The sequence below is a fragment of the Acartia tonsa genome, chromosome 11 (genome assembly GCF_053477335.1).
Source record: "Acartia tonsa isolate MP-2025a chromosome 11, ASM5347733v1, whole genome shotgun sequence".
Taxonomy (NCBI): Eukaryota; Metazoa; Arthropoda; class Copepoda; order Calanoida; family Acartiidae; genus Acartia; species Acartia tonsa.
In genome coordinates, this window is record NC_137270.1 from 14,702,262 (window position 1) to 14,717,854 (window position 15,593).

A 15,593-nucleotide genomic window follows, 5' to 3' on the forward strand; every position below is an offset into this window, starting at 1 on the left:
AACTTTATCTACGGAACGGCATAGGTCAATCGACTTAAATACATATGAATTATGAAATACTATAACTCATACTCAAGGGCACTTGAGGAAAGGGGGGGGGGGTCGACCCTCCACTTTACATTTTAGATTTAAAAATGGTTTTATTAGAGGGCTTACTTTTTTCCGGAGGCGATTTCTCTTGGGAGGGGGGATACATTGACACCCATACAAACATCCTGTTACTTTTCTATACGAATTTAAAATGAATCCCAGTCTAGTCGGCTTAAAATTATGCAGTTGCTTTCCCCCAAGAAAAATATATTTTCCCTGAGCCACGTGCAGCTTGCAGAAGGAGTAAGGGCTTTCTTTTATTTTATCATTTATAGGTATAGTTCCTTTATTGCTATATTATAAACTGTTATACTTTTTTGTGATTGTACTAATATTCAAATGTAATTCTGAATGTTGTTTTCTATTTTTTATTTCACAAAGAACAGTAAAATATTTGACAGTGAATTTACTGTTTTTGTATAAAATGTAGATATAATTTATTTTTTAAACTTAAACTTACTAAATTCAATATTAAGATAAAACACGTTATTAAAATTTAGTTCTATTAGGAGGGTTGATAGAGTACCCTCCCCCAAAATAGTTTGTCCTAGATCCACTTTACTGCAAAGGAGAGCCATATTGGCCTAGTAGTTAGTTAGATCGATCTGGACACAGAGACAGATAGATAGACAGACAGACATCCTGCTATTTATGACTCAAAGCACCTAAAAATATGCACGCAGGAGCGTGCGTGCGTTGACGAAACTCTCAAAGGATTGAAACCAACTCTGTTTATAGTTAAACCTAATAGTAGTATCACAGAATTAGGTAAATCAACATCTATGAATAAAATACCTTTCATTTACTATGTATCCTTTACTCCTTGAACAAAAACACTTATGTCCATAAATAGGATAGCTACAACTTTTTTCGGATAAAGCCCCTTTCGTGACAACGCTGCTTAAGGGGCGATTCTTCGTTTTTTGACAATAGCTTTTCTCCCATTTCTAGCCCCTACGGGGGGGGCAATAACCCTGCGGGGCCAATTGCCTAACCCTGTGGGTCAGTCACCTAACCCAATATAACCTAACCTAACCTAAAATAACCTATCAAAAGCCATTTTAAAAATACGCTGAATCGCCTCGTTGCCACGAAAGGGACTATTCCCCTTTTTTCTTATATAGAAACAATGAGTAAGCGTATTTTTTAATCAAAATACCAACTAAAGTAACATAATTGGTATCTGTATTCAATTAGGGAGGGAATGTGGTAGAAAATAGCTTAAAACTATACTAAACCTCATTTTCAAAATAGTCTAAAACCATCCTGATACCTGTATGAAGCTTTCTTATAATGGTAGTTGGCGAGATCTTAACGTACAACAAAAACCAAAATATCTATAATACAAAATAGTACGATGTCTGTCTGTCTGTCTGTCTGTCCGTCTGTCTGTCTGAAGCTTAAGATCTCAGTAACTACTACACTGATTGGGCTCTACTCTTCAGGGAATATACCTACTGGTCCTGGGATGGTTTCAAGCTATTTTCTTGGGGGGTGGGACACTCCCTACCCCCCCCCCCAAAAAAAAAAAAAAAATACAAAATTTCTTTTTAAAACTGAAATCATAAAATTGGAGTTCGATTCCCCCCCCCCCCCCTTAAAATAAAATATTTTTCTAAATAACACCTCTTGATTAAACCTCTTGGGGCAAAGCCCCTAGAGACTATGGGCGAAGCCGATAGTATAGTAGAAAGAGAAATATTGATTTAATGGACAGACAGACAAACAGACGAACATAATACAAAGCTGCTGCACTTTAAAAAAAACTTTTAAAACAAAGAAGTCATTAAAAATTAATTTAAACAAATGAAAAATAAAACTTTTGAAACATGCATTTGTTGTATTTTATTAACTTTTATAATATAAGATTAATGTCTCGTATTTTGGTGAAGAAAGAAATTTAGGTTAAGCATTTGGTTTATAATCCTTATATTTAAATCAGGATATATGTCTGTGTGTGTGTTTGTCTATGTTTGTGTTTGTATGTGTCTGTACCGAAGTGTATGGTTTAACTACACCTCCTATAGGTATAGTTTAAATATAATGGGGGAGATTACCTTCACCGTCCAACCCCCCAAATTTTTCAAATTGAAAAAAAAATAATCAAAATAGTGGTGGGGGTCGAATCTTCCCTCTCTTAAGTGGCCCTAGAGATCTTTAAGCTGCTATTGTATTTATAGACTTGTAGCTTAAAACCCAACCCCAACTTCAACCCCCTCCCTCTCCTCAATTTTTATGTATTTAAATAAAACAGAAGAGATTGTTTTCTTTATCACTATTGGGGTTAAATATCAATTCATCATCAATTGTCTTATCCCTTAAAATCCTTGGCATACATTAAAACAATGTTTGTATATCAGATAGAAAATGCCTCCCAAGTTCGATCCCAACGAGGTTAAGATTATCAAGCTCCGTTGTGTCGGAGGAGAGGTCGGAGCCACCGCTTCCCTTGCTCCCAAGGTAAGATTATTAAGCTCAGTTGTGTCGCAAGAAAGGTCGGAGCTAGTCCTTCCCTTGCTCCCAAGGTGATATTATCAAGCTTCATTATGTTGGAGGATATATCGAAGCACCTCTTCCCTTGCTCCCCAGGTAATATTATCAAGCTTCATTATGTTGGAGGATATATCAGAGCACGTCTTCCCTTGCTCACAAGGTAAGATTATCAAGCTCCGTTGTATCGGAGGAGGAGTCGGAGCCACTTCTTCCCTGGCTCCCAAGGTAATGTAATAAAAATCAGTTGTGTCGGAGGAGAGGTCGGAGCCACCTCTTCCCTCGCACCCAAGTTAAGATTATCAAGCTCAGTTAAGTCGGAGGAGAGGTAGGAGCCACCTCTTCCCTTGCTCCCAAGGTAAAATTATCAAACTCCATCGGTCGGTTAGTAATTAATTCTTTTAACTTGATGTTTTTTTTTTTGCTAATTATGGTTGCTATTGTCTTTGTTTCCTTTCTCCCAAGGTAAGATCATTAAGCTACATTGTGTCGGAGGAGAGGTCGAAGCCACTTCCTTTATTGCTCCCAAGGTAAGATTATAAAGCTACATTGTGTCGGTCGAGAGGTCGGTGCCATTTTTTCCCTTGCTCCCAATATTACATTATTTAGCTCCATTGTGTCGGAGGAGTTGTCGGAGCCACCTCTTCCCTTGCTCCCAAGGTAAGATTATTAATCTCCGTTGTGTCAGATAAGAAGTCGGAGCTACCTATTCCCTAGCTCTTAGGTAAGATTATTAAGCTCCGTTGTGTCAGATAAGAAGTCGGAGCTACCTATTCTCTAGCTCTTAAGGTAAGATTATTAAGCTCCATTGTGTCAGATAAGAAGTCTGAGCTACCTATTCCCTAGCTCTTAAGGTAAGATTATTAAGCTCCGTTGTGTCAGATAAGAAGTCGGAGCTACCTATTCCCTAGCTCTTAAGGTAAGATTATTAAGCTCCGTTGTGTCAGATAAGAAGTCGGAGCTACCTATTCTCTAGCTCTTAAGGTAAGATTATTAAGCTCCATTGTGTCAGATAAGAAGTCGGAGCTACCTATTCCCTTGCTCCCAAAGTAAGATTATTAAGCTCCGTTGTGTCAGATAAAAAGTCGGAGCTACCTTTTCCCTTGCTCCTAAGGTAAGATTATTAATCTCCGTTGTGTCAGATAAGAAGTCGGAGCTACCTATTCCCTAGCTCCCAAGGTAAGATTATTGAACTCAGTTGCTCCCAAGGTAAGATTATCAAGCTCCATTGTGTAAAAGAAGAGGTCGGAGCTAGTTCTTCCCTTGCTCTTAAGGTAAGATTATTGAACTCTGTTGTGTCGGAGGAGAGGTCGGAGCCACCTCTTCCCTTGCTCTCAAGGTAAGATAATCAAGCTTCATTATGTTGGAGGATATATCGGAGCACCTCTTACCCTGCTCCCAAGGTAAGATAATTGAGCTCTATTGTGTCGGAGGAGAAGGGAGCCACATCTTCCTTTGCTCTCAAGGTAAGATTGTGAAGTTCTGTTATGTCGGAGAAAGGGTCAGAGCCACCTCTTCCCTTTCTCCCACGGTAAGATTATCAAGTGTTTCAAATTTATATGAGCAACGCTTCTTATGAAAGTTTAAAATTATACTTTACAAGTAAAAATATGAAAGTCTATATTCCTAAAGTCTGCTAGGAAATCCTTTTTAAGTTAGGCGTATTTTACAAGAAATACCATCTAGGATAATAAATCTACTTTTCCAGGTTGGTCCCCTTGGTCTCTCTCCCAAGAAGATTGGTGAAGATATTGCAAAGGTAAGTTTTGGTACTTTCTCTCAAAGTACATATCGAGTACTGACGCCTCCCCCCCTCCCCCTTATGCATAAACCCTACAGGAGGCCCTAACCCTGTTGGGAATAATGTATGGTGCCTAACTTTTCAAGCCTAACCTAACCTGAACTAAAGTTATAAAACAAAAAAATACAATCACACATTATTTAATTTTTTTTAATGGGGCGGTTTCTGTGCTCAACAAGGCACTTTGAGGAAAGTTGCCTAATTTCTTTTATATTTAAATACAAAGTGCTCAATTTCAACTATTAATAGCCACATACAATTAAATTAAATTCCAAAAAATGTTTTCCCAATTTTAAAACAAAAATGTTTTAATGCATTTCCACAGTTGACATTTTACGATAAAAATACTCTCTTAGCCTCTAAAAACCCTTTAAAAACATCACGTCATGTGATAGAGGTAAAATAAAGCCAAACAAACATGTATAATATAAAATAAGACTTTAGAGTATAAAGCACAGATGTCTGTTTAACTTTTAGGCGATTCCTTAGACCTAATCACTTGTATAATTAGTACATCAAATTATAAAGTATTCTATACTGGAAATGTGATGTATTGGAATGAATTATCAAGACCTTAGGATTGGTATTTTGTCTCTATTTGATTCATCAGGCGACAGACTTTACACTCATGATAAACATAGAGTAAATTCATGTATAGATTTATTTTTTTAAGAATAGTAAGAGACTGGTTTTTCTGTATTTTGTATTAAATGTAAGATGATTAAGAGGCATGTTGCATTTTTTCAGTTGCCAATAAATTAATGAATTAAAATGAAAATATTTATTTAATATTCTTTCATTGGGTTTTAATTAGGGTTGGGCCGGATACTTTTTTGGCCGGATACCGGATACCGGAAATCCGGCTGATTTCAAACGCCGGATATCCGGTAACCGGCCGGATATCCGGCAAATATCCGGTTATTCGGCCAAATTACCGGATATCCGGCCGGATAACCGGCCAAATTACCAAATACTAAAGTAGCAAAAAAAAATTTCTTCAGAAATCTTATATAAATTTACATAAAGTTAAACTTGTTCAGAAAAAATGTTCTTCTAGCTTCAATAATAAGAAAATTATAGCCATTTAAAATTTTAAAAAGCAGAGATTTTTGGTGTAAAGTATAAAAAATTATAGAGCCGGATATCCGGCCGGATAGTTTCAATATCCGGTATCCGACCGGATATTGAAAATGGCTGGATATCCGGCCGGATATCCGGCCACACCGGATATCCGGCCCAACCCTAGTTTTAATATGATTCCTAACTTTAATGTTTTTGTGTTTTTATTTGTCTTGTATCAACATTTGTTAGGGGAAAATGTATTAAATTAAGATTCAGACTAATCTTTATAATACGACCCTTTTGGCAAAATGATCAAGAGACCTAATCTTTAAATCTTCTTGATGCCAACATAATCAAATATCCTGTATTCTTTAAATTTTTATTTAATTTAACTACCCCTTCCCCGTAATTTAAAATTGATTATTCTTGTTTTTTTTTTGCTTTCTTAAAGAATATTTGATGTTTTCATGATGTATTCATGATCAAGGTTATCATTTTGATACCAAAACTCCATGTTACTTTGTTCATTGTAAAAATTTTCCCTGCTAAAATTGCTTGATATCTGGTCTAACTATATGTAAAGCAAAGATCAATACCAAAACTCCATATTTATTGCTCTATGGACATAGTTTCCCTGTAAAAAGGTTTGATGTCTGATCTATATATCTGCCAAGTAAATTCAATATCAAAACTCCATTATCATTGTCTATGGACATAATTTTCCCTGTTAAATTGCTTTATGTCTGATCTATATATCTGCCGAGTAAAAGTAAAAGTTTGATCCACTCACAGAAAAACTCCATATTCGGTGTCTATGGAAATAATTGTCTCTGTTAAATTGCTTTATGTCTGATCTATATATCTGCCGAGTAAAAGTTTGCTTCACCAAAACTCCATGTTAGTTGAATATGGACATGATTCTGCCTGTTAAAAAGCTTAATGTCTGACCTATCTATATGCCAAGCAAAGATCAATACAAAACTATATGTTGCGTTGTCTATGGACATAATTTTCCCTGCTAAAAAACTTAATGTCTGATCTATCTTTATGCCAAGTAAAAGATTGAGCCACAGATACCAAAACTCCACGTTACAACTTTTCTCAAACTTTATACATTTAATTATCATCCACACTGAAAAAAAAGTCCCCACAGACAGCTAACTTGCCATAGCAGCTTTTTTTGCAGCAATGCTTTTCTATAAGTATTCATATATATCTCATTTATTTTATCTTTTTGTCTCCGCTCCCTTTATTTTATCAAAACTTTTGTCTTATTAATTTAATGTATTTCCAAATACATTCCATTCCTTGCTTGAATTCAAAATAGTAAATTTATTCTGGTAACCGGACAAAGTGTCTCAAAAATCACCCACGTCACGTCATAAAAATGATGGGTTAACCATCTCTTTTTTTAGGGGTTTTCGTTCCCACTTCTCCTCTCATTTCTCTCATTTTTAAGACGTCACATTGCTGATTTCATAGACACTTTATCCAGTTACTTTATTCTGTCACAACATGAAATGAAATAAAAGGGGGGTAATGGTCACCAAAAACAAACTAAATGGAAAAAAGAATGGATGTAGAAAATACATGACAGGGAAAAAATTGTCGTCAATTTAGCTTGCTATTATGGAACTCGTTTATTGGTCAGATCGTTCATCCATTCGGAGGTGAGGGGATGGGGTAAAGGGGGATCGTTATTTCAGCCCGCTGCTTGTTTCATATTATTAAAAAACACAAAAATCTGGTGTAAGATTCAAGTAATACCCATTAAAAAACAAGGATGACAACATCCATAAAAGCACTGAAACGGTAGGACAAACGGACATTAACACTTGTATAGTATCTGAACTGAAAAATCGGAACATAAATGTATAAATGTCGAATCAAAATTGTAGGTAAATTTGTTGAAAAACTGCTTAAAAACAGGATAATGTGTATGGACATACTTACATTTTTGGACTTGATTATAGAGTTGCTTCGCTTATAATATTGTTCTTTGTTGTCCCAGGAATCAATATACCAAAAATCAGATCAAACGGATAATTAAAACACCTGAAAATTTGTTGTTAAAAATGTAGAAAATCAACATGTTTAAAATGGACGTACGGACATTATGGTAATGATTATAGAGTTGCTACGCTTTCTAAATCGTACCCAACTACTACAGGAATCATCGTGCAAAGTTTGAAATCGATAGGACAATTCTAACATGCCTAAATTAACGAAAAAAAGCTATCTATCTCGGACGGACGGACGGACGGACCGACCGACCCTAATTATAGAAAAGCTTCGCTTTTAAAAAGTGTGTTTATCTTATGAATATAATATAATATTATAGATTTATTTTACTATAGTAGCAAGTAATACAACATTTCTATTGGAATGAGTCAGCCAGTCAGTGAGGGAAGCTTATACTTATAGAGATGTTTCTAATCTAAAAAAATATAGGCTGTAGCTGTAAAAATTGTTGAATTTTGCTTTTACAGGATGTTTTCATTCTTGTTAAGTTTTTGTTTTTAGCAATGCAGTAGATTTTATACTCGGTATATGTTATAAAAAGTAGACAGAAACATTTTTTAAGTGTAAAGACTTTTAAAATGTTGTATTACTTTCTTTTTTGTAGTATCCTTACTATTGTCTTTATATCTTTAAAAAGATAAAAGATTTTCTCGTATTCATTCGAATCCGGTGGATAAGAACCGGTTCTAATCCATAAGAAAAACTATGTCTAGCATCGTATTATATTCAGCTTTCTACGAATATAAAAATGTAAATCATAAGATTAAAACCAGTTTTTTTAGCCGGTGTCTCGGCACCTCGGGTCTAAAAAAACTGGTTTTAATCTTATAATCGTACATTCTATATCCGCGGAAAGCTGTTTATAATACGATGCGAGAAATAACTATTATGCATCAAAAAATTTTAAGTTCTTCATAATCAATGTAATTGAACAAGGATGACAACATCCATAAAAGCGAAGCACGGAAACGGTAGGTCAAACGGACATTAAAACTTATATAGTGTCAGAACTGAATAATCAGAATATAAATGTATAAGAGTCGAAGCAAAATTGTAAGTAAATTTGTTGAAAAACTGCTTGACACAGGATAATTTTTGAGGACATACTTCGTTTTAAGGACTTGATTATAGAGTTGCATCGCTTATAACATTATACTTTGTTGTCCCAGGAACAAATCCTAACAATAGGACAATCCTAACAATAGGACAATCCTAACAATAGGACAATCCTGACATGCTTAAATTAACAAAAAAAGCTATCCGTATGTGACGTACGTACGGACCGACCCTTTTTATAGAAAAACTTCGCTTTTAACAAGGATGACAACAATGCCTAATTATTTAATATCTAAAATATCTATTTTTTTATTATTTTATAAATCATAAGTTTAGTAATTTTGGTCCAAAGTCAATATGATGAATTATAACAGGGACAACCATATATGTGGAAAAGCTTTGCTTTTAAAAATGACATTAGCAATAACAATACGAGAATAGGGCTTATGATTGTCTGTTGACAGCAGTTCACGTGGGAAAATTAGCAATTTACGGCTGCTTAGTACATTAAACATTGTGGTTGCGGTTATAATAATACGGCTGCCGAGCCCGTGGCAAAAAATCTAGATTATATTTTTCTGAATACTTTTTCCCTCTTCTCGTGTCTCACATTGTGCTTCCTAGTTTTGGCTTTGTCTGGAAAAGGAATTAGAAAAACTTTTCTAATTACCTTAACATTTTACATTTTTCACTGTTTTGCAATATAGCTGCTTCTCCCCTAGCCTCTTGGGTTACAGAAGGGTTTCTCTTGAAAAGAGGTCACTGAGCATAGCTTAAAACATTTCGAAACCAAAAGTGAACACTTCTAAATATTATTGGGGAAGGTAGATAGTTCCTCTAAAACAATTCATGATTTTTAATCACGAACTAGAGCCGTTTTTTATCCAATGTAAATAATTAATCAAATTATGGATAATGAATATTAAATTACACTGGTACCAAAAGTTTTATTATCATGTTTCCTTATTCGTTGGCTCATATACTTTCGATGAACCCGGTATTAGTGTCGGACTGATTATGACGTAAAAAAAAAATTAGCCAATAAGAGGCCACTATGAATTTTACCATTGGTCAATAATGTCCTCTCATTGGCTATTTTTTTTGTTACGTCATAATCAGTCCGACACTAATTTTCTTTTCTAATTTCCTTTCGATTTTCGACGGCCACAGTAAAAGTGTCTGACTATGACGTCAGAAAAAAATTAACAACTAACCAATGAGAGGCCGCTATATATTTTACCATTGTGAATACTGGCTTCTCATTGGTTAATTGTTAATTTTTTCTGACGTCATAGTCAGACACTTTTACTGTGGCCATTTTCGACACTTTGAAATAAATTTTGATTGGCTCTTTCAATACTTAGCAGTGTCCAAACGTTTAAACCAATAATTTTTATCTGCAGAAAAGGGATAATTTTGTGAATCATCATTGGTTATGTACAGCAATTTATCGTCCATTGTCTTACTCTTATCACATAAGATCTTTTTAAGTTATCTATAATCTGATCTCTCCAAATTATTTAGGCTACCGGCGAATGGAAGGGTTTGAAGATCACAGTCCAGTTGACCGTTCAGAATCGTCAGGCTGCTGTCGCTGTTTGTCCTTCCGCTGCTGCTCTTATCATCAGGTAACCCCATTTAAACCTAGGGGGGGGGGGGGTGCACAACGCTGCTCTCCCCCATCTCACAAATTATAAGATATATCAAGACACGCCTGCAGCAAAGTTGTTAATTTCAACAATTCAGTTGTATTGACATGAATTTTACCGTCGTGGTACCGTTATTTACCGTTAAAACGCAAAATTGCATATTATTGCCATTTGGAAAATCAGGAAATTTTGTAACTCTATCTATAACACAATTAAAATGAGAAGCCAAAAAATCTTCAGGTTTAACCACCATAGAAAAAGAAAAAATGCTATTAGAATCGGTGAATAACTATAGCTGTAGCCGCAATTAAAACCAATTGATAAAGTTTTGTCAATTTTCAAACTAAGCAACAGCTGTCAGAGCGTCAAAACATTTTTGACAATTTGTAGTAAAAAATTATTGCTTGGTCTCATTGCCAAAGTTTCGGCCTTTTTTTTAACTGCAGCCAATGATAAAATCTTTTTTAGCAATCCACAGCTTTGGTCTACCTTCAGTTTTAAACGTCTACAGCTTTAGCAAAGTCACCCTTTTCTCTCCTTAATTTTCACCTAATTACACAAGGCTACTCTAAAATTTTATAATTGATCTCTTTTATTTAGGGTAAGTAAAACCCTTGTCTTTTAAACAATGTAACCCAAAAAAAATATTCATCTACAGAGCCCTGAAGGAGCCCCCCAGGGACAGGAAGAAGGTGAAGAACATCAAGCACAATGGAAACATCACCATGGAGGATATCTACACTGCTGCTAGGTATCTAGTTTCTATCTATATATATATATCTTACAAGGACAATGGTGACATCTTCATGGAGGATATCTACACTGCTGCTAGGTATCTAGTTTATATCTTTCTATCCATATATCTTACAAGTATAATTGTATGCTTATTTTTAACATTTTGTTTACCAATTAAAATGATTTGAAATATCATTGAGAGGTGGTCTGAAACTATGGGTAATTTGGGAATCTTTGCACATTCTTATTTTTTTTATTTAATTTATAATATTTCTTAAAGAAATATATGTACAGTTTGTGACGACCCTAGTCACTAATTCTTTAATTTTTACCCTTCAAATTTTTATTTATTTTTGTAGAGTAATGAGGCCCCGCTCCTTGGCGAAGGAGTTCAGTGGAACCGTGTGTGAGATCCTTGGCACAGCCAGATCTGTAGGATGCACTGTTGATGGCCGTCCTCCCCAGGTAAATTTTCAGCGATTGGTATCCAATCAGGCATAGAACTCCCCCCTTCCAGATTTAGAAATTAATTGAAAAAAAGTGGTTTTGTTTTAGTTTTATCCAGAAAAAGTTAGGTTATATTGGGTACAGGGTATTCCTGCAGGGTTAGGATCCCTGGCATCAAGAAACTGCCATCGCGCGCTCCTTATTTGCAATTTCTTTCCATAATAAGGGGGGTTCTGTGCTTTGAGGAAAAGTTAAGCACTTTATGTTCTGTCTGTTTAGAGGAGACAGGGTTATTATTGTATCCATCTCTTAATCCAATAATATACAATCAAAAAGGCTATAAAACAAGGATGAAAACATCCATAAGTAGCGAGTCTCAAACATTTTGAATGGAAATCCGGAAAAAAATTACTATAGAGTAGTGTCATACAAAAATCATTAAACCTGATAAGATAGGAAAATCACGAAGCCTTTAAAATCACGCAATCTTTCAATGACGAAAACTTTAAATCTAGGAATCGATTTAGCACCGTAATTAATAGAAAAATCTTAAAGAAACTTGTTTGAAATATGTAGAATATAAGCATAGGAATCTTCACTAAAACTTTCAGCTATCTATCTTGAATAGCAGCCGAAAAAATAACGTTTCTCTCATAGCGTTATTGACTGACAGACAAAGTGAATTATAGAGTAGCTTCGCTACTAAAAAGACCCAATGGACAAAAGAACTAATCTAATGGGATAAAATACTAAATAGACAAAAGAACTATATGAACAAAAGACCCATTGGAACAAAATGCCAAACTGACAAAAGACCTTAAATTAGGCTAGGTTTAGTTATATTGGGAACATGAAAGCCCTGCATGGTTATGGCCCATTACAATGGTTAGGCATAAAAAAATCTTAGGTCTTTTGTACCATTTAGTTTTTGTCTATTATGCTTTATTATAAAGACTAGTGGCTACGCCCCTAGAGGCCTCTAGTGGCACTTTAAATGTTTTTGTTTGTTAAAGTTAATTTTTTATGTACGATACCTCTTTATTTGACGTTGAAGTCTCCCATAAATTTTAACATTTTTTGATTTTTTTGTCATTTCTCTTGGGAGGGTGGTGGTGCCCTCCCCCAAAATAGTTATAAACCTTCCCGGGACTTATGAGAAGCTACCCTGTTAAGGAGAACCCGATCGGTTCAGCGGTTAGCGAGATCCTTCGGTACAAACACACAGACATCCTGTTACTTTAGTATAAGGATTTGTTTTTATAAATAATTACATAAATAAAAGTGATGATTTTTTTCAGGAATGGATTGAGCAGATCCAAGAGGGAACTTTTGAGACTCCAAGTGAATAAATTTCCATACCTGCGTTCATTAATTTCATCCTGGGAAAAAAGAAATTGTTAAATTTTATCTTTCTAAAAAACAATGATTTCTTAAAATTTATATCTCTTGTACTTCAAGAATAACAAATATATGTTTAAAATACAGAATGCATTATTTTTCATTTAATAAATGTGTAATTTTTTTTGTTGTAATCCTCCTATAATATAAAGTAGAATGTTAATTTTGTCTGAAGCTTAAGATTTCGAATGGTTTTAGGCTATTTTATTATTATATTTAAATCTTTAGATTATTTTACGTTATTTTTTAGATATTTTGAATACAGATCCCTAGACGCTAGGGGCGCAGTCAATAGTTGTATAAAATATGATTTGAATTAACAGATTATTTTCAATAAGAGGTTCGGTGATTTTTGGAAAATAAGATAATAATATACTGATTATGCTGACCTAATAACGCAAATCTAATAATGAAATGAAGTTGAATGTTGTTAATTTATAAAGAATAATAAATAAGATTAACTATAAATTAATTTTTAAATGTTCTCATTTCTTTATTTTCTTTGGGGGACGGGGAATTTTTTCTCAAAAAATAAGTTATAAATCTTCCCCGGGCCTCTAATAAGCTAAAATTCAAAGGAGAACCATATCGGTCCAGCAGTTAACGAGATCCTTCGCTACAGGCGGACTGACACACATATATACAGATCCTGTTAATTTTATAAAAGCATATACAGTAGATTAATATCTGTCCTTCCTTTTGCTCCTTAAAATCTCACAAACTGTTGATGAACCGAATAGGATAAGCTTTTCATGGGCTGGGTTGGAAAACTACCCTCCATAATGCTTTCCACAAAACTACAAAAAGGAAAAATAATAAGACCAGTTATGGTAAATTACATTTTACTAGATACATATTTTTTGTTTGTTTGAGAACATCTATATTAAGAACTCAGGATACTCCTATGTATAGATTAGAATTCAGGTAGCTCAGTTAACACTTGCCAACAAATACTTGCTATACGTTTGACTTGTAAGAGACAGGGAAATTCATTTTAACTCGTCTGATAGGTTATAATATAGTACCTTAATGTCTTAGGAATCATTATTCATATTAATGAATAGGATAATTATATGAGACAAAAAATAGGCATGTTTAAATTGGAAGTATGGACTTTCTGGTAACTATTTTATAGCTTTTACGCTTACTAAATTGTACTTAATTGTTACAGACGTCATCGTGGAAAGTTTTAAATCGATAATAGTTATTTCTTTCATCGTATTTAAACGACTTTCCGCGGATATGTTTAGAATGTACAATTATAAGATTAAAACCAGTTTTTTTAGCCCCGAAGTGACGAAGGCACGGGCTAAAAACACTTGTTTTAATCTTATAATTGTACAATTTTATATTCGTAGAAAGCTGTATATAATTCATGCTAGACATAGTTTTTTCGTATGGATGAGAACCGGTTCCTATCCACCGGATTCGAATGAATACGAGAAAAATAATTCTAATATTCTAAATTAACGAAAGGAGTTATTTGGGAAAACCGTGCCCTAAATATAGAAAAGCTTTGCTTTTAAAAACAAAATAAATAAAAATGTTGGAAATTATTTCTTGACAACGTTGTAAGATTTCTGATTCGTGTATGCTCTTTATTGTTCTATGTGGTGCATTGTTAGAATAGATAAAATCTAGATACATAATCTCTAAACCAGCCAATTGAAAAACAGTGGAGGAACAATCCTTCCTTTTGATTGGTTAGAAAGTGTACATTTTTTTAAAACGAAATTGCAGTTATTTATATTTTTATTTCATAGGATAAAGCTTTGCTTGTATTTTATACCGTATAAAAACTTCTTTAAAAATGTGACAAAACATATAAAAAGCGGGTTCTTCTTGGGATCCCTTTTTAAGTTGGACGGATTATGAAGCCAGATTGACCATCTAGACATACTATATCTATTATTGTTTGCTAACCTCTTCCTGTGTAAAAAGATGGCAAACTAGAAAACAAATAACACCCTTTTAGGTAATATCCCTCTTAAAACTTAGACCACAAATAACCCTAACCCACTTATACTTCTAATTTGTAAGGCTAATAATAGTTTATGAGAGCCCAGCTAGGATGTTTGGGGGGAAACGCCCCCAATATTTTTGTAAAATTATACCATAAAATTTTTTACATGAAATCTTTTTGAAAAATTTTTCAAGTGCCAATCTTTAGGCAGAGTGGGAGGGGGATTAACACTTCACTTTATAGTTTTTAAAAGAAAGAGAAGTGAACAAAAATTCAGTAGGGGGTTATTTTTTCCAAAGGCGATATCTCTAAGGAGATAAACATCACCAAAAATAGTACAATCTTCCCAGGACCTATGAGAAGTTTCATCGTAAAGGAGAACCATATCGGTCCAGCGATTAAGAGAGATACTTTGGTACACACAGACGGACAGACTAACAAACATCCTGTTACATTAGACAGGTTAAAACACAAACAACAACATAAAAGTTTACATTTATCAAGGAGGGAGGGGACATTGGACTTTAAACTACACTTGTACCAAAAGTTTTATAATTAAGTTATCTTATATAGCTGTCTATAAGATCCAAGCAAAATAGGGATAGATGTCACCACTTTTGACGTGCCTATTCTATTGACGACATAAAATACACTGTACCCCATCTATTTTCTAGGGGTTCCTTTACCCCTTCCTTTTCTCTTTCCCTCTACTATGACGTCAATAGAACACATAAACCAAACGCGGAGAAATCTATCCCCATTGTGCTAGGGCACTATAGACAGCTATGTATCTTGTTCGTTGGCTCTAAAATTTTTATTGGTTGGATAAGAACTAATTATATCTAATATTTAAAAACAATAATTTAATTTACAGAAGTGG

General features: G+C 34.3%; 1 protein-coding gene across 2 annotated transcripts; it reads left to right on the forward strand.

Annotated features, from left to right (window-relative positions):
• The first annotated feature begins 2,419 nt into the window (after positions 1-2,419).
• On the forward strand, positions 2,420-12,839 carry LOC145332479 (large ribosomal subunit protein uL11-like). Of its 2 annotated transcripts, none has more exons than XM_080177480.1 (6): positions 2,420-2,550; positions 4,289-4,339; positions 10,046-10,149; positions 10,829-11,002; positions 11,265-11,370; positions 12,651-12,839. In XM_080177480.1, exons 1-6 carry the CDS (start codon positions 2,458-2,460, stop codon positions 12,699-12,701), a joined length of 579 nt encoding a protein of 192 aa, XP_080033606.1. In that variant the 5' UTR covers positions 2,420-2,457; the 3' UTR covers positions 12,702-12,839. The 2 variants fall into 2 exon arrangements, with proteins under 2 accessions (XP_080033606.1, XP_080033608.1); XM_080177482.1 differs by having other exon boundaries at positions 2,421-2,550; positions 10,829-10,921.
• Positions 12,840-15,593: the final 2,754 nt, after the last annotated feature.

Excerpts from the sequence above, each read along its gene's own strand:
- LOC145332479 (XM_080177480.1), top strand. The coding sequence starts at position 2,458 with ATGCCTCCCAAGTTCGATCCCAACGAGGTTAAGATTATCAAGCTCCGT. Across the intron at positions 10,150-10,828 it reads GCTGCTGCTCTTATCATCAG|AGCCCTGAAGGAGCCCCCCA; the intron begins GTAACCCCATTT and ends ATTCATCTACAG. Across the intron at positions 11,003-11,264 it reads GATATCTACACTGCTGCTAG|AGTAATGAGGCCCCGCTCCT; the intron begins GTATCTAGTTTA and ends TTATTTTTGTAG.